The following is a 23,475-nucleotide window of genomic DNA, read 5'->3' as shown; positions in this document are numbered from 1 at the left end:
CTTTTTTTCTTCCAGTTTTTTCCCAAAATTGATAAATAGTCTTTCTTAATAAACTTATGACACTTGTCCAATTTTCTTATTGGTAAATTGTATAGAAATCTAGAAAATCTTTTAACCTCACCAACCAAATAAAGTTCAAGACCTTTCATGTTTCATTTGGGTCATTTTTAACAGAATAACGTTTTTGTGAAAAAAATACGACTGTTTATTTAATGGGCTTTATTCACAGAAGATAAACCCCTTTTCGGCTCCATTTTCCAAAATGAACCCTAGAAGTAATAACTTATACTAGAATATCCCGTTTTAAGTTACTCTGATACTCCATGAGAGGTGTTAACCCACCCATCTACCAACCCCTGGTACTAGCCCTGATCTTTGCACCATCATACTACTATGAATAGTAATATTATACATATATCATGCCTAATTAAGAATGCCAAATGAGTATTATCACTCCTGGCCAACTTAAGAAAAGAATGTGAGCACATGTCATGTCCTGAGTAAATATAACAAAGTTAATACTCAAAATAGCATTTTGTTAAAGAATAAATCAGCTTTCTTTTTCAAAATATACGACAATTATATCATCATAAGTATTAAAGATTTTCATATATTTTTTTGTTGACACTTGACATGATTTAAGCCCTTGACATAATGTATACTCTATTGTTGTAAGACAATTGTCACATTAATCTGATTTTTTAATGTTTACTTTTTGTTTGAATCATTTAAGATAAGTTATGGATGATAGTTTAATTTATTAAATGTATTAAGAAGTGTTATATATATATATATATATTTTAATGATTAACATCTGTTGCGTCGCAAGTCTTTTTGTTATTAAAATTTAAGAATAATATATACTCAAAATTAATTCAGGCATTCACAAATCCTTTCCTCTTACATGACGTGTTCCATAATCAGGTCAATCAATGAAACCAACCACCTACAGTTTCAACCAAAGCCTCTAGCTAGGCTCTGTATCTGGCAAACGGCTGGAAGGAAACTCCTTTTCCATGATTGCCAATCCTCAAGAATGGAAGCCTGCAAAAAGTCCGGAGTGTTACACACAATTTTATCAGACACTCTTTCGAATACACCCCACACATAATAGTCCAAGGGGTTCAGATCCATCGAGCTAGAAATTCACCTTTCCTCTAAATAAAAAATGGAGGTCTTTTGTCATAAATCTGGATCTGTTAACATCCATTTAAGCTCTCCAACATAATTATCTATGGTTTTATTTGTGTCATTAGGCACAGAGGGACAAATTAATGAGGGCACGGATTTCTGAAGAAATGTCAAGGATTTTGATAAGTAGGATGAAAACACTTTCATAAACATAGATCTCAGGGTTGCCAGATATTCAGGTCTTTACTTGTTCTAGATTAAAAACCCTAATCCTACATGTATATTTAAAAAATAAACCTATATACATGAACATTGAAATGTGACATTGACATTGTGGACCAGAATAAAAAATTCCAGTTGCATAAGGAATATTGTGTGTAGAAATTTCGTTATTCAAGTCGGAAATATTGGGATAGGGACTTGTCAGAAAATATTTGAATTGCAAGGATGACGCAAAGACAATTTTGAGCACTTTTAGCCTCCCTTTATTCCGATTAAATGTATTTATTTTTTGGTACATAAATTGTTTCATTTCCAAAGTAAGGTGAAAATGAATATGGATGGACAAACCTTATATTTGGTACATATATTTGTTGGGATACAGGACTGTAAAAAAATAAATAAAAAATAAAAGTTATAAAAATAATGAAATACATTTTTAAATAAACGTTAGGGTTTAAAATTAACCATTTAGATTCGGGGTTCCCAACCATTTTGTAATATAGCTACGTATCTCTAAATTTTAAAACTAAAAAAAGAAAGTCAAATAACCATTTGTTTTTTATATGATACAGTTTTAATGCCTTTAAATTAATTAGCATTCATTATGAAAAATAAAATAGAAAATAATTTAAAAATTAACTTGCATAACAGATATGTAAATTGTTTTAAATTCGATCCGTGACTCTGTTTTTGATTTGTCAGTTTATCAATTTGATGTTTTATTTTTGAGAATAATTGCAGTATATAAACATTATATTCAAGAGGCCAAGTCGACTTAGAAAGAAGCGGAGCTCTATCGTCAGATTGTGTAATTATAATGTACGACATTAATCCAAAGATTTATAATTATATTCATAAATTTGCTGCGCACACATTTTCATCTGTGGTATTTAAGTTGAATCAAATACATCTCTAAAAACTTATTGTATATATTAACAATATATTACTAATTCACATATAAAAATTTGAGTGAAATTGAAAATGGACATATTTCCTTTTTTTTTCTTATGGGTAAAAACTCATTGGATTATTCAATAAAATACAACAAAAGGATAAAGCAATGATCTAATAAATGTTTTTTAAAGTTCATCGATATCTTCAAAAACATTCAAAATACAGTTATTTAAAATTAAGGTAGGTGGTGTCGAGGCCAAACTTTAGAAGCCTCTAAATCCTAAACCGGAGAACATAAAAAGCTCATAGGAATGTTTGTTTTTGAATATAGATATGCTTTTAAATTTTTTTTTGGGAAAAATTTAATTGGAATATCTGGAATTTTAGAGTTTTGAACTAACATTACAATATATGGCAAATTTGAAAAAAAAATTCGAAGATGTTGATGTCAAAAATGTCTTTTTTTTTATTGATTTCACTTGGAATGGCCTTAAAATATTTTTTTTATACAAAATAGGACTTTTGATATCAATAGTTAACGAAATAGAAATATTGTATATTGATATGTTAAATTTGAAAAATAGAGATTAAAAAGATAGTTTTGTTTTCTTTTACTGAAACCTTAAATGTACCTTAGTTTGGGAAACCATGCACTATATCAAAGCCCAGCCCTTCAATATCAGCACTTTTGTCTTACAGACCATCTAAAAATAACATAAGTTTACAGCGACAAAGTAACAACCGGGAGATTATCAAGAGGTTCAAACTAGAGGTGCTGAGTTGAGAGTTTTAAATGCCGGACTTCAACTCGTCCTCCAGTATTTTTAAAATCACCGACTTTGACTCCAACTCCAACTTACAATTTCTTAATAATACATATATTTTATAGCCTATATAAGTAGTATAGAGTCATTTGATTCTGGAGACTATAAATTTAGATTTAATTTATAGCTATAGGTAGTTATTTGTTATATGTAGCAAATAATTGGAACGGGTAAATTTATTGTTTTATACTAAAAAATGTAATATTTGAAATTTAATTTAATTTTCTTTGAATAGCAATGGATTTATAAATTTTTCTCCAAAGAATTTAATATTCAAAAATTCTTTTGGAAAGTTTGGAATTCTTTCCAAATAAACTTATTCTTTTTAAAAATGGATATGGAATTTTGAATTTTTTTCCCAAAAAATTAAATTTTTTGAGATGAAATAAGGATTTTTTAAATTTTTTTCCGTATTTTTTTTTTTTTGTCAATTGCTACGGTTTTTTTAAATTTTCTTTTGAAAAAAATGTAATATTTTCAATTTTCTTTCTAAAATAAATTTAATTATAGAAATTTTTTACGAAAAATATACATTTTTCGATTTCTTTAAAAAAAAAAAAAATCTAAAAACCAAGACCCACTCCAAAATATATTCCTACGGACGCCCTTATCGTTGAGTTTAAAAATGCTTTGTGTTGGTAAGGGAGTACTTGGGTTAAATAAATATTTTAGATGTGGTACATCACAAAAAAAAAAAACGGTTGAGAGCACGTTTGAAATTTGTGAAGTTAATGAGTTCAAATAAATTTACTATCATAATATAAAAAAACGCATTATGCAGTAGTTGAAACTTGGTTATGCATGGACCTCCTGTAGCATATATAATCTTCTTACAATCTTACTTAATCTTACCAGAATAGGCCCGAAATGTAGTCCGTAATAGTGCCTACAAACAGACAAACTTCGCGAAGGTAAAACATGACTTTTGAAAAGTGCATACTAATTCCACAGAAAAAAACTAACACCTATAAAATAAATATAAAAACATATATTGCGCAATTGATTTAAAACTTAAAATAGATAAATGCTCATACAAAATAAGTTTTTTAATAGAAACAATAGAAAAAAAAGCCGTTATGTATGTATGTATGATTTTAAACATGAAGGTATCATAATATACAAATATGAATGAATAATTAAGACACAGCCTTTCACTCCACGACTACATAAATACATACCTAATTAATTTATATAGTAAATAAAATAACAATCATTTAAATTTTAAAAATTGTATAGTATACACACTGTAAGTAGGACGTCCAACTGTTTTCAAATTAACTATATACACGTATGGCTTACTATTTTTTTAAAACCCCAACAATTATATTAAAATATCACACTAGAAAGAAGAAAAAAAAATATCTAAAGTTTTTTAAGGAGAACTATAAGGCAGTGGTTTCTACTGCGGTCTCGGGTCCTTCTTCATCGTTTACAAATTCAGCATCCTCAGACATTCCCTTTTGTTCGCTTGCGAAGCGAATAAATACCTAATGGAAGAAAAAAGGATTTTTTATTTATTATAAATAATATTTAAAGTAGAATTGTATAAAATATAACCAACCGATATGCTAAAATAAAGGAAACCAAATATTTAGTTAAGTGCAGCTATACACAGACAAGGGCTTATATATATATATTATTATTATTATTTTTTTTTTTGGGGGACGTATTTGGAATTTTTTTGAGAAAAAAATTCCAAAAATCCGGAGCTATTCACGACGATAAAATTTTTTGGAAAAAAATTTGTACATGTAATATGTAACATGTAATTTGTTGAAAAAAAATTTTTTGGAGATAAATTTCAATAATTCATAGCGACTTACAGAATATTAAAAATTCAAAAATGTATAGTTATTTACAAAAAATAAATCCACAGCTATTGAAAAAAAATATAATAAAATTTAATTTTAAATGTTTCGTAATTTTTTTTTAAAAATGCACAGCAATTAAAAAAAAAACTAAATTTTAATTGAAAAAAAACTTTCAAATATTAAAATTCCCAGGAAAAAGTAAAAAATTATTATTTTAGTGGGGCTACAGCCTCTCAGAACTACCCACTACCAACCCCCCGTGGACGCCCCTGCCATATCTTTATTTTTCATAGCTGTTCGCAACTAATCTATGAGCCACCATGACAGCTAATCTGCTTCCCTCTTAAACATTCCTTAAATTGTCAGGATTACCATGTTGCTTTTATATATATATATTTTTTTTTAACATACCAAAAATTTTTTACAACTATAAATATAATCCGTATTACCTCGTCTAATGTAGTTTGAGTCAAGGAGTAGTCTTCTAACAATAAATGTTTCATGGACTTTGCTCTTTCCATTTCGTGAAAAATAGTGGACAATTTGATTGTTTTAAGAGGTATTTGATATGTGAGTTGATTGTAGTGCTCTTCTTTAATTTCAGAGAAAGGAAATGCATTTAATACAAAGTCTTTTAAAGAGTCAAGATTTCCATCTGTGGTTCCACTTCGTATGGTTAGAGAATACCCAGATCCAAAGCGACTTTTAAGATGTTGAGCAGTTCCAAGACATTTAAACTTTCCATTGACCATTATCCCTAGTCGTGAACATAGTACCTCACATTCTTCCATTGAGTGAGATGTGAGCACAACAGATTGACCTCCTCGTATTACGTCTAAAACGCAGTTCCATAAAAATCGTCTGGAACCAGGATCCATGCCACTTGTTGGTTCATCCTATAAAAAAATAAAAAATTTGTTCACATTGAAAATGTAAAAAAGATGCGCTCTATACGTGGATCATCAAATTTCCCTAACTTTCATCTCTTTTTTCAACTCAAGAAATACAATTTTAGAAAAAAACTTTTTAAATACTTACGAAAAGGTTAGAAAAATGTCTATCAAAACTATTGAAAAATCTAAAAATGACCTCGTAGGACAATGCAATTTTACATGGATAGTTTTCATACCATATGATAACTTTTCCGTACTACCCCTAATCAAAATTCGAAAAAAGTTGACAATCGAACCGCAATAATATACAATGCTTTATGTGATTTATATAAGTGAGTATATTATACAAGAAGCAAAGTATAAAATTACTAAAATCTTGCAGGGATTTTGTTCAACTAATATAAAAAAAGAAGCTGGAAGTTAAAAAAATAATGTGATTGTAGATGAGGTTTAGCAAGGATATAAAGTACTTCTTGGCTTGGTTCTCAATCAGTAATTATACTTTTTTTCTTCTTAAGGAGAGAATGTCAAAGTATTCAAGGGCGTCCGCAGGATCATAATTGGGGGCTTGGTTTTTTAAATTAAAAATATTTGGGAAAAAACATTAATTTTTTTCGAAAAAAACTTCAAAAATCCAGAGTTATTAACAGAAAAAAAAATAATTAGAATAAAATATTACATATTTTGAAAAAGAAAATTTCAAATATTAAATTTTGTGGAAAAAAATTTCAAACATACAAAAAAAAGTATATTTTTTTTGAAGAAGTTTCAAAAATCCACACTTCTCAAAAAAGTTCAAAACTGAAAGTTATAAATGTTACACTTTTAAAAAAAAATCGAAAATTCATAGCTATTTACAGAAATTTAATTTTTTTTCCAAAAAATTTTAAAAATCTACAGATATTTACAAAATATGTCATATTTGAAATTTATTTCCAACAAATTCAATTTTACAAAAAGTTTCAAAATTTAGAGATTGGAGGAGCCAGAGCCTGCAGATGCCCTCAGTATTGAGTGAGTAGCTACGTGTGCTCATGAAAGAAAGAGGGTAACACCAAGGATTTGTTGGGGTGTTATCTTCTATATTATAAAAGTGAAATTTGTATGTTCGTCGACGCCTATCAACTTCGGTCAATAACTACTGCTAGTTAAATTCTAAATCTCAAACTTTTATTATCGAAATTTCATTCTAAAGGAGTCACGAGTTATCTTCTACTTTAATAAAGTAAAGTTTGTACGTTCGTCGACGTGACAATGCCGGGTGCTACCGATATTATATTTATATATTAAATTAAGACTTACCAAAAATACAGTGGAAGGTTTGCCAATGAGGGAAATGGCTGTGCATAATTTTCTTTTGTTTCCCCCAGAATAAGTATGTGTGAGTTGGTCACAGTATGAGATGAGACCAAGTTCTTTGAGAAAATAATTGACTATTTTAATTTCAGACTTTTTGTTGACTCCTCTGAGCCTGGAATACAACTCAAGATGCTCCCGCCCTGTAAGTAAAGGATGTAAAGCATCCTCTTGAGGACAATAGCCCAAACTTTGACGACATCGGCCCATTTCGTTAAAAATACTATATCCGTTGATAAAAGCATCTCCTGAAGTAGGATTGATGTCCCCTGTAAGCATCTTAAAAGTTGTTGTCTTTCCAGCACCATTGATTCCCAATAAACCAAAACATTCTCCGCGTCGAACTCCAAATGAAAGCTTGTCAACAGCACTGTTTTTCTGTCTCCAGTAGCGCTTTGACAGTTCCTTTACTAACAAAGCATTTTCATCATTGTTAGGGTCCTGAAAATAATGTTGAATTAATCCTAAAGAGTATTGATATAGGTATGATGTGGGGATGTGTTTTGGGTATTTTTGGGGGAAATCGGTTAGACACGGATAATTGAGCTTCGGACTCGGATCAAACTGATGTTTTAATAGCCTCCAATAACTTGTAGCTAATTATAAATTACACAGACCCTTTGAGAAGTATAGAATAGTATACTATGTTACTGATAAGTGAAGAAGGGATCAGTCGAAAGAAACAACTAACTTTAGTGATTAGAATAGTAGGAAAGACGGTTGATACGCGTGCTCTTTTTTTTCTTTTTTTTGTTCATTATTTAATAAGTAGTTGCCCGTTAACATCTCCCTCTAAAAGAAGAATTCTTTGCTATCTTTGGTGTAAATTGTTTTAAAAATGCCCTAACAAAATAGATATAAATGAATTAAAATATAATGACAATATTTCCCCTGCACTAATGGTAAATTAAACTCTTTATAGCAGAAGTTCATTTTCTCTCCCCAAAATCATATAATAGCCAACTAATATTAAAATTAATATATTATTTAAATATATCAATATTATGTTTCGCTTTCACCTTCCCCTTGCGCTCTTTTTTTATAACAAATTACTCAACTCTACGGATGAGTGATAGGACCCAACAACAAGGAGTAAGGATCACACACTGTTTGAATTTCTCTAACAATAAAAAATTTGTTTCGATAATATGACGCCATTTCTATGAAACTTCTACATCTTTTTGGAGTATAAGCAGAGAGATACAATAAAATAAACAACGTTAGCATCTAGAAAATAATAATTACATCGATAACTTGTTTTTATAAGACAATTTCACTGGTTAAACTCTGAGAAAAGTTGGGAGTGTCAAAATATCATTTTTGTTAAAGGAGGAGTGTGAGACTTGATGTGAAATGACCCATATTGCAAACCTATAAACTTACATTATATGCGTTCATAACTCTTTGATATTCTTCATAAACATCTTCATCCATCACCTCATCATCTGTTTCTTTTTGTGCTTTCGTAAATGCGTCTGGCAAAATTTTTAAGCGCCATGATTCGAAAATCCTCACTTCCATCATGATATTTGCAATAAAGAAAATGACAGCTTCAAAGAATAGAAATAGATAGTTTTGTCCAAGGTAATTCCAATCAAAAGTGCTTGCCGTGGAAGTAAATCCCAGGTCTTCATATGTAATAGATTTTATGTTTTCGATAAACATTTGAAATAAACCATGGATGAGACAGAATTGAGGGAAAATCATAAATAATGTTTCCAAAACGTAGTAGAGCTTTTCATCCTCATTCACATATTTAACGAGAAGGGTAGTCAGAAAAGGAATAATTCCAATCATGAGATTTAAGTTTAAAAGTGCGAATAAGGCTGAGCTTTGCTTTTTAAAAAAGAAGCTTAAAATATACATGAGTGGCATAATTGCTAAGCTGAAATTATAAAAAGATTTTATAAATAATTATAAATGAGAGATATATCATAGGAGAACATCCAAAAATTTCAAAAAAAACGTCAACACATACCTCGGGAATAGCTATATATTTTTTTAATGTTCCTTAAATTGGTCATGTGGAGTGCACTGATTAAGTATAAGTAAACATTAAATTATTACATTTACTCAATCTGGCCTAGTAACTTTTTATTGAAGGAAATATACATAAAGTATATTTACTTCTCTTCGAACGGCCGAAACGCAAACCTACGCAGATTGAGTTCAAGAGAATAATTTTCCCTGAACGCAATAATGTTCATTGAGCTTGTCGGAGTCTATATTAATAAAGGCACTTATGTCTGTCTATGTGTACCTATGCTGAAAGGAAGTCGTTTTTAGTCTAGATACTTGATCTATTTAATAAAAGTACTACAAAAATTTGAGCATGATTAAAAAATATTTAGAGGTAGTAGTACATCTCCAAAAAATATACAAATATACTACATTTTCAATAAAATAAATATTTGAGGTGTGAATTTTATCCATAAAAAAATATTAAAACAACTATTCCTTTAAATCGAAGACTGACTATCAAAAAACTATTATAAAATATAGAAACATTATTATTAAAGCAAAGTGTCTTTTTGTCAACGCCGAATAACTCCAAACAATTCTGGGGATTCCCACTAGTACATATGAAGTCTGTGTGTCTATGCAAGCAGGGTCGTTGCTAGCTTTCATCGTTGGGGGATGTTAGCCCCAAAAGTTATCAACACTATAATATACCTATTGATATAAATAGGTTTATTTTATATATAAATTATAAAATTTTCAGAAGGCTTCAGAAACTATTTTAAGGAAGGAGCTAGCAACGCCACTGCTGTGGAATCTTGATTTTTTACAACAAGCATCAGTAGCTAAAGCTTAGCATCTAATATTAAGAAAAAAATAGTATCATAATAAGTTATAAATAAAGTATATGACTTGTTTTGTTTTTTTGTCTGTTCATCATCAATTCTGAGACATGTCGAGTACTTACGCAAGGAGATAATAAATTTAAAAAAATAAATCTAATTCTGAGATATGTGTTAACATACATTCCATTGTCATTTTCGCATAGAATGGCCCATAAATATTTGCAAAATGTTTCATAATTACCTATATAAGATAATAAGAGTAGCAAATCCATAAAAGTTTGCATCCGAAATAAGACTTGACGCATCAATTGCAATTAAGGCAACAGTGATGAAAACCAAATTTATGCAGAAAATGATTGTATCGAATATATAGCCTGTAATCCAGTATGTTGTAATTTTGACCCCATAGACAAAATGAAGATGCTTAATTTTCAAATTATTCTCTAAAACATAGTTCAATACATATGATGCAGGCAGTATGCTTAATACCAGCAAAATATTTACACTATTAAGTAAGGCTTCTACAATTCCATTTCTGTGAAACAAAAAAACAAAAAAATTATAACTTAAATATCTAATATCCATGAAGAACAAATTATTTCATTTGTCTTATAGGCCCTTTTTATAATGTAACATAACGCGGAATATACTCGTATATATATATAAAGCAAAAATTATCTTTCGTTCGGAAGAAAGTAATTTTTGATCCATGGAATAACTATGCAGTCATATAAATAAATTTCATTTTGCATGTAGTATCGAGCGTGTATATAGGGTGCACTGTGTATATTGATCCCAGATGTATATCATATTCATACAAATATTTTTGATCTACAAAATTTCAATTTAGTCCTTTTAATGAAATATCCCAGTCGTTTTGCATGTACCATAGAGTAGTGATTCCCAGAGTGAGGGTCGCTGGAAACAACAGAGGGGTAGCGACATGATTTCCAAACAAAAAAGAAAACAATTTAAATTTTGCTTACCAAACTTAAATAATTTTGAAAGTTCATATTTTGTATAAGTCTCTCCCAGATAACTTTCCAAAGTATTTCCCCAAAAAAAGTGCTCCACAAAAACATATTGAACAAGTGAGGTAAAAAAATTTTTTTACGGATTTCTTTCCTACAAAAAGCTTATTTGATGTATATCATATAGATATACACATTTCTGATCAAATAAATTACAATACAGTCATATTAATGAAGTCGGGCTGGCGTTTCGTATGTAGTATCGACCGTGAATATTGTATTTATTGTAAACAGTGCTACTTGATGTATATCATATTCATAGGTTGTTCTAAGAAATAGTAATATAGTCATATTAATGAAATTTCCCTGGCGTTTCATATGTAGTATAGAGCATGTGTAGCTATGGCTCAACCAGGTAGCACAATAGAAACTAAAGTACTCCCTGGCTGATCCATCGTAATGATATATTTATATACACTCGTGGTAACTTAATATTTAGAGGTTGCTTCCTGTTTCCTCATAATCATAGCAGCCTTGAAAAATAAAAACACCGTTTAGTCGTGACGGACTTAGAGTCTTGATTTCAGATCTGGGTAGTTTTAGTTCTTTATAAAAAGTATTAGGCTAATTGACATAATTTGAACATTTACGATAGTAGACATTGTACATTTTTCTTGATTATATTTTCTTATTATTACAAATTATATTCTTTGGTCTTTTTCAAATTGACTAGTATTAAAGATCAAATTGACAAAAGTCTATATAGACTCGCATTAGAATCTTCAGACTGACGAATGACTCGATACAGGGCTTGTTAACTACAGGTCAAAACTGCAGTTTCGGCCTTTTACGGTTATTCCTAATCATATAGAGCGGGAACCGAGTTTTGGGACATCATATATACCCAAGATGCTTCACTACTGTTTAGAATACTTACTACAAGCAAAAATCACACTCGTTTCAGGTCATATTTTTTTTAAATATCTAGCTAAAGCTAAATAAATATATATCTTATAACAAGGCGCCAATTTTTTTAAATTCAACTTACAACTGGTGATTTGAAAACTGGTCTGAAGTATAATTCATGGGATGATTGATGGCTGCTATTCCATATTTTGATGAATCCACAAGTTCATGCATTCTTTCTGATTTTTCTTCTATGGTTGCTCTTAAAACCATGTTGTTAACAGCGTTCATGTAAGACACCGAAGATGCCCATCCCTTGTTGTTGAACCAAACCCGAATATAATCAAAGGTTGATGAGGAGTATGCCATGTCAACAAGTGCCTCTTTCGCAAAAGTGGACGTAAATGCATCCACACGAGATTCATTCATATTTGTTGCCTATTAATAAAAAAAAAAAAACAAACATGGATATAGAATTTTATAAACAGACGTATTAACATCTGCAGAACATAAAACATAAACATATTCAAAAATAATTTTTCTTTAACATTGATATGATTTTGTACTTGCTTCTAGAGTATGAATATAAGTACCAAGTGGTTTATTAAGATCTGAACGCTTAGAATTTTAAACTTCAACAAGAAATAATTTATTAGTTAATAATAGAATTTCAACACAATTAATACAATGAATAGATGTGTGTCTGAGCTCTCTTAGTCATTAATGTAGACTCCCTTAGAGGCAATGGTTTGCTTCCAGGCTGTGCACCACTGCAGCGGAAGGTCTTTCACCCGCTTCGGATGCATTCATATGTCTTTGCGTCCCAGTGCTGGCTGACAATTGCTTTTAGGGCCTCAGTGTGTGGATAAAGGAAACTGCAAGCCATCCCCATATGACATACACCCAATGCTATAGGTGGCCAAAAGAGTCCAAAATAACTCATAAGTGTCTTACAATGAATAATATACGTTTTTTTTTTATTGCTGGTGTCAAACGTGGCCTCTCTATCCTTACAAGGCTCTTTTCACCCACTTTTTTTTATTGTTCTTTACACTCTGGAGTAAACTCCCGAGATCATGGGCATGAGAGGATTGGCTTGGCAGTTTTCTGTAACTCATCGTGGTCCAGTTTGGTCTTTTTGACAGATTTATTCTTCCTCTCTATCGTTTTGGAATGGCTGACGGCGTAGACGGTGGTACTGGAGACCCCATACTGCTTTGTGTGCGCTAATGGAAATTCGTCAATCACGTTCAAGTGCCATTTTCTCAACTTGTACGTAAGCTAGAGAGCTCAAATTTATTTTGTTTTATAACTAATTGTGTATGCTTTAATATATTGAAAAATGAATTAATTTCCATCACTAAAACTTTATTACTTATTTATATAGTAAGTGTTCAGATTTCAATTGACCAACCGGTATTTTTAGAGTATCATAGGCCTCAAAGATGTGCAAATGAAGAGAAAATATCAAAACAACATTTTGAGGAAATATTCAAGACTTTATGAAGTGAAAATTACAAAAAAAAACCATCATCTTTATGCTGCATATTGTTTCTTTCGCAAAAAGTTTTATTAATATTTTTATAGGTTAAAAAATGTCAATCAAAATGGTTTTATGTAACATACAGAATAAGGTTTTATTTTAATCCTAATTGTCTAAATAACTAATTATTGTCTTTTTCCACACTTTAATCAAGATGTGGGGCCTTAAAGATGACTTAATCGAATATTGATCTTTTCCATAGATTCTTGGTTTACCGCATGAAAAAAGTTAACGGAATTGACAATCCGTCTACAGATAAGGTGGCACATTTATTCACTTTCAAAAATATTTAATAAATGATGTAAAGCAAATGAATTTAGGGTTAGCATTGTATCAATTACCTTAGAAATTTTTTGAAAAGAATCTGCCCATTGATCAAAATTCCGACCTGCGAGGGGATTCAATATGCCAAACTCAAATCCACCAAACCTTTTACCTTCAAATTCAAAACGAGTTTTAATTAGATAGTCTGAAATGTTCCTTCCATTCAAATTCTGTAAAATGTCTCCAGAAGGCAGCTAAATGACAAGGAACAAAGATAATTATTATTATAATAATTATAACAAATTAGATAATAAGTTAAAAAACAATAGCCAATACGTAAAAAATCATGAAATTAAATAATCATATAAATTAATTACAAATTACTGACCTTAACTTCTGGAGGATAGTAATTGGGAGGAGGTTTATCACAGGCTTCATACATAGTCTGACATTTGCAAACTGGGGATATTTCCATGTAATCCATGGAACTATCAGGACTAAAGTTACTCGTATCCGGCTTGCCTCCTGTGCAATTGTGACTGCCACTATAACAAAGATAATCATAGATTTACTCAATGCCCTTTGTCAATTTTACAAAAGCAAATTTTGGTTCTGAGTCCCAAAACAATGCAAAATATTAGAAATTAACTCAAGGAAGTAAAAAATAGTATAAGGAAGATCGTAGAGGAAAAAAGTGATGATTTGGATGGGATAACTGGCAAAACGGTGGATGGGGTCAAAAGTAAGCATAAGATTTTCTAAGACTATTAATTTTTGCTTTTTAATAGAATTTTTTTTGGGGACAGGTTGTGAAAATAGGAGGAAAGTTTGTTTTTTAAAGATTGATATTCTAAAAAAAAAAAAAAAAAAAATCATTTGGTCAAATTACGTAGCAAAGGAAAAAGTTTAATATATGAATTTTTACCAAAAAAATTAATTTATATTTTAAAAACTATAGATTTTTTTATTTTTATGAATAGCTGTAGATTTTTTTTTTTTTTTCGAGAAAATTTAATACTTTAAATTTGCATCCAGAAATTGAATCTTTTGTGAACCTCAGTGGGTTTCTGAAAAAAAAATTTTTTTTTTGAATAGGAGTGGATTTTAAAATTTGTTTCCAAATATTTTTTTTTTGTTATATATTAATGTTTAAAATTTTTTGTGAATAGGTATGGATTTTTGAAACTTTTTATGAATAGCTGTAGAATTCTGAATTTTTTTTCAATAAAATTTAATATTTGAAATATAATCTATGAATTTTTATTTCTAAAAGTTTAATATTTGAAATTTCATTTATGAATTGCTTTTTCAAAAAATTAAATATTTGAAATTTCTTTCCAAAAATTAAATCTTTTGTGAACATCTGTGAATTTTTGGAAAAAACAAACTATATTGCTTTTTTTTTTTTAATAGGTGAGAATTTATTTTTTTATCTTTCCTATTTTTTTCAAAAAAACAAGAAAAAAAATCCTGCGGATGTCCCCGCAAATAATAACTTTTTCTTAAGCAATGGATAGTAGAACATTTCAATGCGTCATCCTGTATATATAAGTAATTTAAGTAAGAATGTACTTACTCTATCTTTGTAACACACTTGTCACCCATGCCAATTTTTGAAAGAAGCTGTTCCTCATAGCGCCTAGGCCAATCAGCTTCCTTGTGTGCATTGGAATAAAATGTGTAAGTATTAAAATCTTGCGTTATGGGATAAATCCACGGATTAAGAGGTAATTGCGGCTCGCTTGTTTCTTCAGGGTATCTTGAAATGCACATTGCACTGAGTACGATATAGAAAAATGGAATCACAATCTGTAGAAATAATGAGAATAAATGTAACAGTAATTATGGTAATTTTGAACATTAGTAATAAAAATAAATTTTTAATTGTCGGATCTTTTCTTTTATTGTTTTCCACAAAACCTCTTTTTTACTCAAATCCCAACATTTATATTTTTTTCTTGCATCACAAGATTAAATTTCTAATAATCTTGCTATATCCCAAGATTTCTATTGATATTTTTTTTTATTGGCATTGTCTTCAATTCCAATTACTTTTCTTTATTATAAACTTTTTTATTTACCTATTTAACGAATTACATGGAAATTACAAGTGCCTATAGTGAAAAGTATACATTTTTTACTATTTCTACACCTCATTCAAAAGGTTCATCGAATTCATAAATAGGTGGTCCATCAATACATAAGCAAGCTTTAATATTTTTTCGCAAAATTGACGTTGGATTGCATTTAAATTATTCGTATATTTCTGTGGAAAAATTTGCCTTATTAACCTTTTAGAGGACTTGCAAATTGGACTTGAAGTTGTACAAAATTGATATACACAATAATAGAATCAGAATTTGATATATTTTATTTGAAAGGGGCCATTTTGTAGCCAATCATTCTTTCTTAAATGAAAGTAAGGATTTTTAACTTTAGATAATATGATAGAGTATCCTAACTCATTCACAAATTAGAATACGAAGCCTATAATTGACTAAAACATGTCTATAATATATTAGGGAGTAAAATACATATATAAAGTAAAAAAAATAATTAGGATATTCTCCTTTTTTTTATTCATGTTCCAGATTGCTTTTTGGATCCTTGGGTACATTAGAAATCTATTAACCGTTAGATTTATTTCAATCGTCACCTTTAATGCTTCACACAACCTTTCCTCAAAAATGAAACTGAAAAAAGGCCCGAAATCATCTCATGATTATCCAAATAAGTCAATCATACTCATTTCTATTTATTTCTTAAGTACTCTCAGGCTATTATTGTCCTATTCTCTCTTCACAATTTTTTAAGTGAATTAGTTATATAAATATATATATATTTCATTATATTAAAATCCTGCATAGTATTTTCTTAGATACTGTTTATAATCAGTACTGGGGAGTCGATACATAAGATCCCCGACCTCGACTTTAACTCCGACATACAATTTCTTAATAATATATTTTATTTCATATTTATGTACTATTGAGACATTTGAGTCTGGAGACTATAAATATAGATTCAATTTATAGCTATAGGTAGTTATTTGTTAATGTAACAAATAATTGTGACAGGTATGAAGAAAATATTTAGAATATCTGATATTTAACAAGATGGACAACAAATGAAATGGATCAAAATCTATCTATTGCTAATACATTCTTAAGTTTATGAACATAATTCATGCACTCGTAATCAAGTAACAACAATATACACAATTTACAATGATTATATAAACAATAAACAAGGTTAAAAAATAAAATAGCATGGCTAGTCGCTATCCTCTACCCAACATAATAAGTTAGGCTCTAGAAATGTTCAGGAATTGTGATTGTATAGACAATAGAGCACGTTTGACATTTGTGAAGTTAATTTATAAATGAATTAGTATTTAATCATAAATTACTTACAGTACTTAATACCTTTAATTTACAACATTTATGATAACTTTTGTAGCCAGATTCGGAGTCGGTACAAATTTTACGAGTTCGACTCCACCAAAAAAGGTACAAACTCCGACTCTGTAGCTCTAATTATAATATTGCTATGTAATATTTAATTAAAAACGTAACAATACATTTGTATTTTTATACGCTAGCCAAAACTTCTTCATAGAAATCGTAAAATGGCTGATATATTTACGAAGAGGAAATAATAAGAAATTGTATTCCAGTCATTTTGGAAACGGGCCCATTAACTTACTAATTCGTGTATTCATGAAAAAATAAGTATAAAATAGCCGGTGTACAGTAACTTCTTATAAAACAGATTCGTATAAGGACAATTCGTATAAACCCCAACATTTGGTGTATAAAATGACAGATGACAATCAAATGCAGGGTAAATTTTTGTGATCGTGAGTTTAGACCATGGGATTTGTTTTCTCATGTATTGATATATAAAACTACAAGAATATTATTTTATTTAAAAGTAATACGCAATACAGAGTACAAAGAAAACCTCATTTTCTTTTTTTCTTTGTTTGTTTTTAACTTCATTTTACTGCCATATTTCTGTCTAATAATGGTTCCTTCATTTAGTCAGTAAAGATCTTATAGAACTTTATTAAATATCTTAACACTATTTGTAAAAATAGATCGTAAAGTACAACATTAAGCATGTAAGTGTCCATGTTTGACCAATAAAGGTTCCATAAATGAATCATAAAATATATTCAATATAACATAACGATCCATGTCGTTCTTCAATCCCAATAAACTTTCTAAATCATTATCTAATACATATTTTTTTATAAACATTATTACTTTAAATATTGAACAACACTCTTGCCATGTTTTAAGATTATTAAACTGTATATACATCCTCACCTTTAATATAGGGATACACTTTTTAAATTAGTGATAGATGTAGACCAATTTTTCTAGTGTACAATATTTCTTGTATCTAGTATTGAAAATCGTTCTTAAGCGGTTCCGGTTCTTGAACCTCTAGAACTTGAACAGAGTTCTGCAATATATGATTTATAGGTCTCGGTTTTTTTCCTTATTTTCGTTTCTTGTATTTTTTTTTGGTATATGTATAACCTTTTCATATTCCATTTGTATAAGTTTATGTAAATTAAACACGTCGTTACCTTTAGTGTATCACACAACCTTTCCTCCAAACAAAAACTTGAAAAAAAAACCAAAATCATCTGGTAGTTGGCCAAATAAGTCAACCATATTCCTGAACTACCCCCCTGCCCCCCCGCTAGCCTCCCCTCGTGGCTCCATTTTATTACCATTAAGCAACCTTAGTTTTCGGAGCCCCTGCTGGAGCTCGGGAGACTACACACTCTGTGTATAAGGTAGCTGCGGCCCTGTTTTTATCTAATATAATTTCCAGCATACCCGAATTTTCTAGCAACGCCTCTTGTTTTAAGTGCCATTTACCAAACTGAGCCTGTAAGAAAAAGAACCAGGACCAATAAAGCTATGATCGGCACCGATAGAACCGCTAAATCTGAACCGGACACAACCTTGCCGTCGACCGATTTGGTCAGTCTCATATTTTAAAACAATGCTTCATTTCTTTTATTTGAACTCAAACAGTGTATCGTCCCTCTAGAAAGAAATCTGTTTAATCCGAACCCATTAAGATTATTCATCTAATGTCTATGAAAATTATCTCTGTAAATTGGCATTGTCCTACGAGGTCATCTTTAGGTCACACATCTCATTCAGATTTTCAAAAAGGTAAAAACTCATTTCTTAGAGAATTTTGATATTAAGGAGACATTTTTAGATATTTTGGAAATAATAATTTTAATCGACATTTTCTTAACCTGTAAAAAGAGTAAGAAAATATATGTTTTCTAAAATTGTTTCATTGAACAATAAAAGAGAAAAAAGTTAGGTAAATTCGATGATATTTGTAGAGCTGGCATTCTTTTTTTTTATATTTTTAGAAAGGAAACATAATATTTTTCTTATTCTATTTTCTCTTTTTGGTCTATACAGTAGCTCCAGAAAAAAACTTTATAAATATTTTTTATGGGTTAGAATAATTCCGATCACAATTAATAAATCCAAAATCATCATTAATATTGCATTTTAATCTTTATTGACAAAATAAATAACTTTTGTCTCCTTTTAAACTTTGAACAAGATGTGCTACTTAAACATGACATTATTGAGCAATGACAATTTGTATACGTCATTTTCATAAAGTATCACAGATTTCCTAACTAACCGTAATAGAAATTCAAAAATAGTTGAAATCCCTACTGTACAAGTTATTTTACGTGCAAACGTTATTCTTCCATTCCAGAAGCCATTTCAACAAATATAATATTAGGTTCAACGAAATGCAGGCTTCGTGTTGATGCAAGCCAAAATTTGTAAAATATTTTATGTTTGCATCAGAAAATGCTTACTCTTAGGAGGGGCCTCGCTCAATTGATAGATATTCTCCCCTGCGTATGCAGTTATACAAGCTGTACACATAGCAATTTTAGACTTCATATGACGTTATGAACACGATGCTCACTATTTGGAAACACAAAGGACGTTATTAAAGGCTGTATTTTAAATGAAAAGGAAGAAGAACGATTTTTTTATGGAGCCGACACAAAGGACGTTATTAAAGGCTGTATTTTAAATGAAAAGGAAGAAGAACGATTTTTTTATGGAGCCGATCTAAACTGTAATTTTTTTATAAGATCGATCCAGATCAAATTTCATTAAAGGGCCAAAACAGTTTGGTTCAGCAAAAGTTATAACGGTCTGAGACCAAAACCCAACACTGTAAAAATCCACAGCTGTATATATATATATCTATATAATCTGCATACGCCCCTAGTCTCTGAAATCAAATACAAGTTCTAAACAATTTCTAAAATTCTTGGGTTCCTCTACTGATTCCAGTAAATTGAATAAAAAGTATATTATTGACTCAAATATGTTATGCTTAAGTAATGTTTATTTTTATTTTTGTTTCAGTCTGTTTTTAAATAGATTTATAAGTAAAATAAGCTAGTCTAACCAACTCACCGATAAATATATCAAAACTCATTACATTGACTTACCTCTGCAAGTACAATTTTCTTATCTCGTCGATGTTGATGAAATCTTTTGATAAACAAAGCTATGGCATGCTTGACCACCGTTCTTTTTTTTATTCGAGGAAGACGAAGTTTTTTTCTTTCATTTGTGCCTTTGGTATATACTTCTGGTGTATCGTCCACCTTTTCGTAATCTTCATAACCTATTCTTATATTTGTATCTAAAGAAATTGAAAAGGGAATAATATGTTATGAATGTATGTCAAAAATGGGCTTAAACTGTCCCGTTTCCGGCCTAATTTTTTTATCCTCCGGCACAATTTATTTTTCTGACAGGGAAACTTTAAAAATCTGAGCTTTGAGAAATTCTGAGGTTTGTCAAGCTATTTGTAGAGTGGTAAATGCCATTTTAGTGTGGAAAATAATTGTATTTTTTTGGTAAAAATTGGCAATTTTTACACCTCTTGTAATACGTTAACAATATGATGCTAAGAGTAAGATATTGTAGTTTCTATTTTTTTAGTATTCGATTTACTAGGTACAAATAAGTAACACCTTCTCTTAATTCATATAATGGGCATAGGATAAGCTCAGCTATTTGCGATGTGTCATAGTTTTATCAAATATATATCAAAGTGAACACAAATTGATACTTAAATGGGCACTCGATAGAGCGCAAAAACTCAGTCTTTAGTCAGATTGAGTTATGTATCTTAATTTGTTCAAAAATTATGGCCGATTATGTTTTTTTTACGTTTTGTATTACTTGAACTAGACAATCAAAATCTTAGAACTCGATATATTTTGATTGTTAGGGTAAAAAATGATGAAAAACAAGACTCTTCTTTAGACCCTTATAAATGATTCATAATACATAGTGATGAAGAATATCTTAGCTTATATTATGGAAAAGTATTCAATGTATAAATTTAAAAAAAGTTATACATCTCCAAGAATTTTGGTTCGATTTTTATATTTTTTGAGTAATCTTATTTTTTATGGGGGTGTACTAGCAAAGATGCAACTTTATCTTAATAATGTATATAGTTTCAAGCCAACAATAATGATGTCATACCCCGTAATAAATAATAATAATAAATATCACAATAATTATAGTCAGTTTACAAACATAGAGGGTGCTACAATACTTCTCTCATAGATACATTCGATTATTGTCCTCAACTCATTTGTATAAAATTCCCCCTCCCCTTACTTGATCCCCTGTGTAAAGTTTGTACCAAGTTTGATCAAAATCGAAGAGTAACTTTTGCCAGAATCCTGCTGACTAACAAACTAACTAACAGATGCCAAAACATAACCTCTGTTTAACTTGTTAACTCTGTTGGTCGAGGTAAACGTATAAAAAGAACAATTTTTAACTCATAGCCATCATTAACAAATTTCCACACAATCACCCCGTTTTCTTTCCAAATTAAAATAGCATTACCTCAAATAGAAAAAATACAGCTGCAGATTGGGATAATATTAATATTGCGCGTGCTACCTATTATGGGTTCCACTGAAGAAGTATGGGTGTTGTTCGATTCATGTTTAGGCTCTTTAATGGAATAGTTTTTAGCTGGTAAGGAGCTAGATGACGTAAGTCGGTGACGACTAGAGCTTTTCCCATCATACACAGGTTGTCTCTGTACTTCCATCGCATTCGTGTTTTTAACGACAGTTAGAAAAATCTAAAATATAAATACAAATTAAGAACCTGAATGTATATTTTTGGTGTACTTAAAAACAAAAATATATATATATATTTTTTTTTTACTTTTGTTATTTAAAATTAATAATAAGGGATGTCAATATTACCTAATTTGGTATGAGTGTAAAAACTTCACTAGTGAGATCATCATAGAAAATATAGTAACTTTGCAAGACGGCACATATATATATATATACTTAATGAGGAGCCATTCTAAATAAAATCCTGACCTACAGGTTGAAAAAGGCAACAGCAGGCCGTATGACATGATAAATACAACCCATTACTACTTGTAAGCCCGTTAAAGGGTCATTATAAATTTCCAAAATGTACCCAAGGTCTATGAACATTTCATACGTAGATTAAGGATTTTCGAAAAATTGAAATATGCAATACGTTTTTTTTTCTATTTCGGAGTGATTTAAAAGAAAAATTAAGTTGGCGGCAGTTATTCTTATCATGTTTGATCCCCTGCGGTTGACTTACCAAACCTTTGGATTTGCTCTATTGAATATTTTGTCAATTGCCCATTTTACATAATGCCCGAGTAATTTGCAAAATTCCCAATTCCCTACATTGCCCGTAACATATACTAGCTGATACGTTATAATTTTCAAAATAGAGTGAAATAAGGAATAATAGAACCCATCTCTTACTTTTATTAATAATTCTTTTTTTAAATTACGCTCACCGCAATAAAGCCAATATTCTCATCCCTTTTAATAATATTATACATATATATTAATCAGCTTACCTCCTCCATTGTTGTGTTTGATAGTCCATAACTTCGAATTTGAAAGGTTTTTAAGTGATTTTCAAGCTCTAAAAACAATCCTTCAAATCTAGGATTTAAAAATTTATATATATGCAATTAAGAACATGATATTTATAGATTTGGATTAATCCCAGGACTGATTTCTTAAAGGATCTTACATTCCCACCCTACTTTTCAAAAGACAAAAATATATTTTGCCATCATTTTCATAAATAATATTGTAAAGTACAACTTTTACAACCAATTAAGACATGTCCTTAGGATTTAGGACGGGACTTTAATACAATCATTATAAGATGGTTTAAAGTAAATTTTCTCTTTTATTTCTTTACTATGTTAATAATAAAAAATGTTTAGTCAAAAAAAAAAAAAAAGGAGATACGTTTCATTCATAGAATATTGTATGACTAAACAGATCATCATCCGTTTCTCTATTAAATCAACTTCCCTTAAGCCATTTTCTTCCTCAATTATCTAATTTGCAAAAAAATAGTGGTGACTGGAAATTCCCTATTTATCCAGGATTTTACATAAAAAGAATAGAGTAGTTAAACTAAAACAATTGTGTAAAAAATGTCTAAAGGAGTTAAAATACTGTTTGTTTATATTGCTTCATGATGTATATCGAAAGTATATTTCGATTTAAGGAATAATAATATAATCGTATTAGTGAAATATTGGAGACGTGTGGATAAAGTAGAGTAGTTAAACTAAAACAATTGTGTAAAGAGTGTTCAAAGGAGTTGAAATACTATTTGTTTATATTGCTCCATGATGTATATCGAAAGTAAATTTTGATTTAAGGAATAACAATATAATCGTATTAGTGAAATATTGGAGACGTGTGGATAAAGTAAAATATATA

General features: G+C 29.7%; 1 protein-coding gene across 4 annotated transcripts in view; it reads right to left on the bottom strand.

Moving 5' to 3' along the window:
• Positions 1-4,044: 4,044 nt before the first annotated feature.
• The window catches only part of LOC121119214 (phospholipid-transporting ATPase ABCA1), a 195,031-nt gene continuing 175,600 nt past the window's right edge, over positions 4,045-23,475 (bottom strand). For all 4 annotated transcript variants that reach the window (XM_071889681.1, XM_040713834.2, XM_071889682.1 and 1 more), the window contains 12 exons: positions 22,590-22,677; positions 21,629-21,815; positions 20,149-20,345; positions 15,196-15,428; positions 14,008-14,164; positions 13,697-13,873; positions 11,955-12,250; positions 10,177-10,470; positions 8,515-9,016; positions 7,078-7,572; positions 5,332-5,778; positions 4,045-4,558 (listed from right to left, as the gene is read on the bottom strand). In XM_071889681.1, coding sequence (XP_071745782.1) covers positions 4,454-4,558; positions 5,332-5,778; positions 7,078-7,572; positions 8,515-9,016; positions 10,177-10,470; positions 11,955-12,250; positions 13,697-13,873; positions 14,008-14,164; positions 15,196-15,428; positions 20,149-20,345; positions 21,629-21,815; positions 22,590-22,677 — 3,178 coding nt within the window. In that variant the 3' untranslated portion in view covers positions 4,045-4,453. The remainder of the gene's footprint in view (positions 4,559-5,331; positions 5,779-7,077; positions 7,573-8,514; positions 9,017-10,176; positions 10,471-11,954; positions 12,251-13,696; positions 13,874-14,007; positions 14,165-15,195; positions 15,429-20,148; positions 20,346-21,628; positions 21,816-22,589; positions 22,678-23,475) is intronic.

This window comes from Lepeophtheirus salmonis, chromosome 6, assembly GCF_016086655.4.
Source record: "Lepeophtheirus salmonis chromosome 6, UVic_Lsal_1.4, whole genome shotgun sequence".
Classification (NCBI taxonomy): Eukaryota; Metazoa; Arthropoda; class Copepoda; order Siphonostomatoida; family Caligidae; genus Lepeophtheirus; species Lepeophtheirus salmonis.
This window is presented reverse-complemented; position numbering and strand designations above follow the sequence as displayed.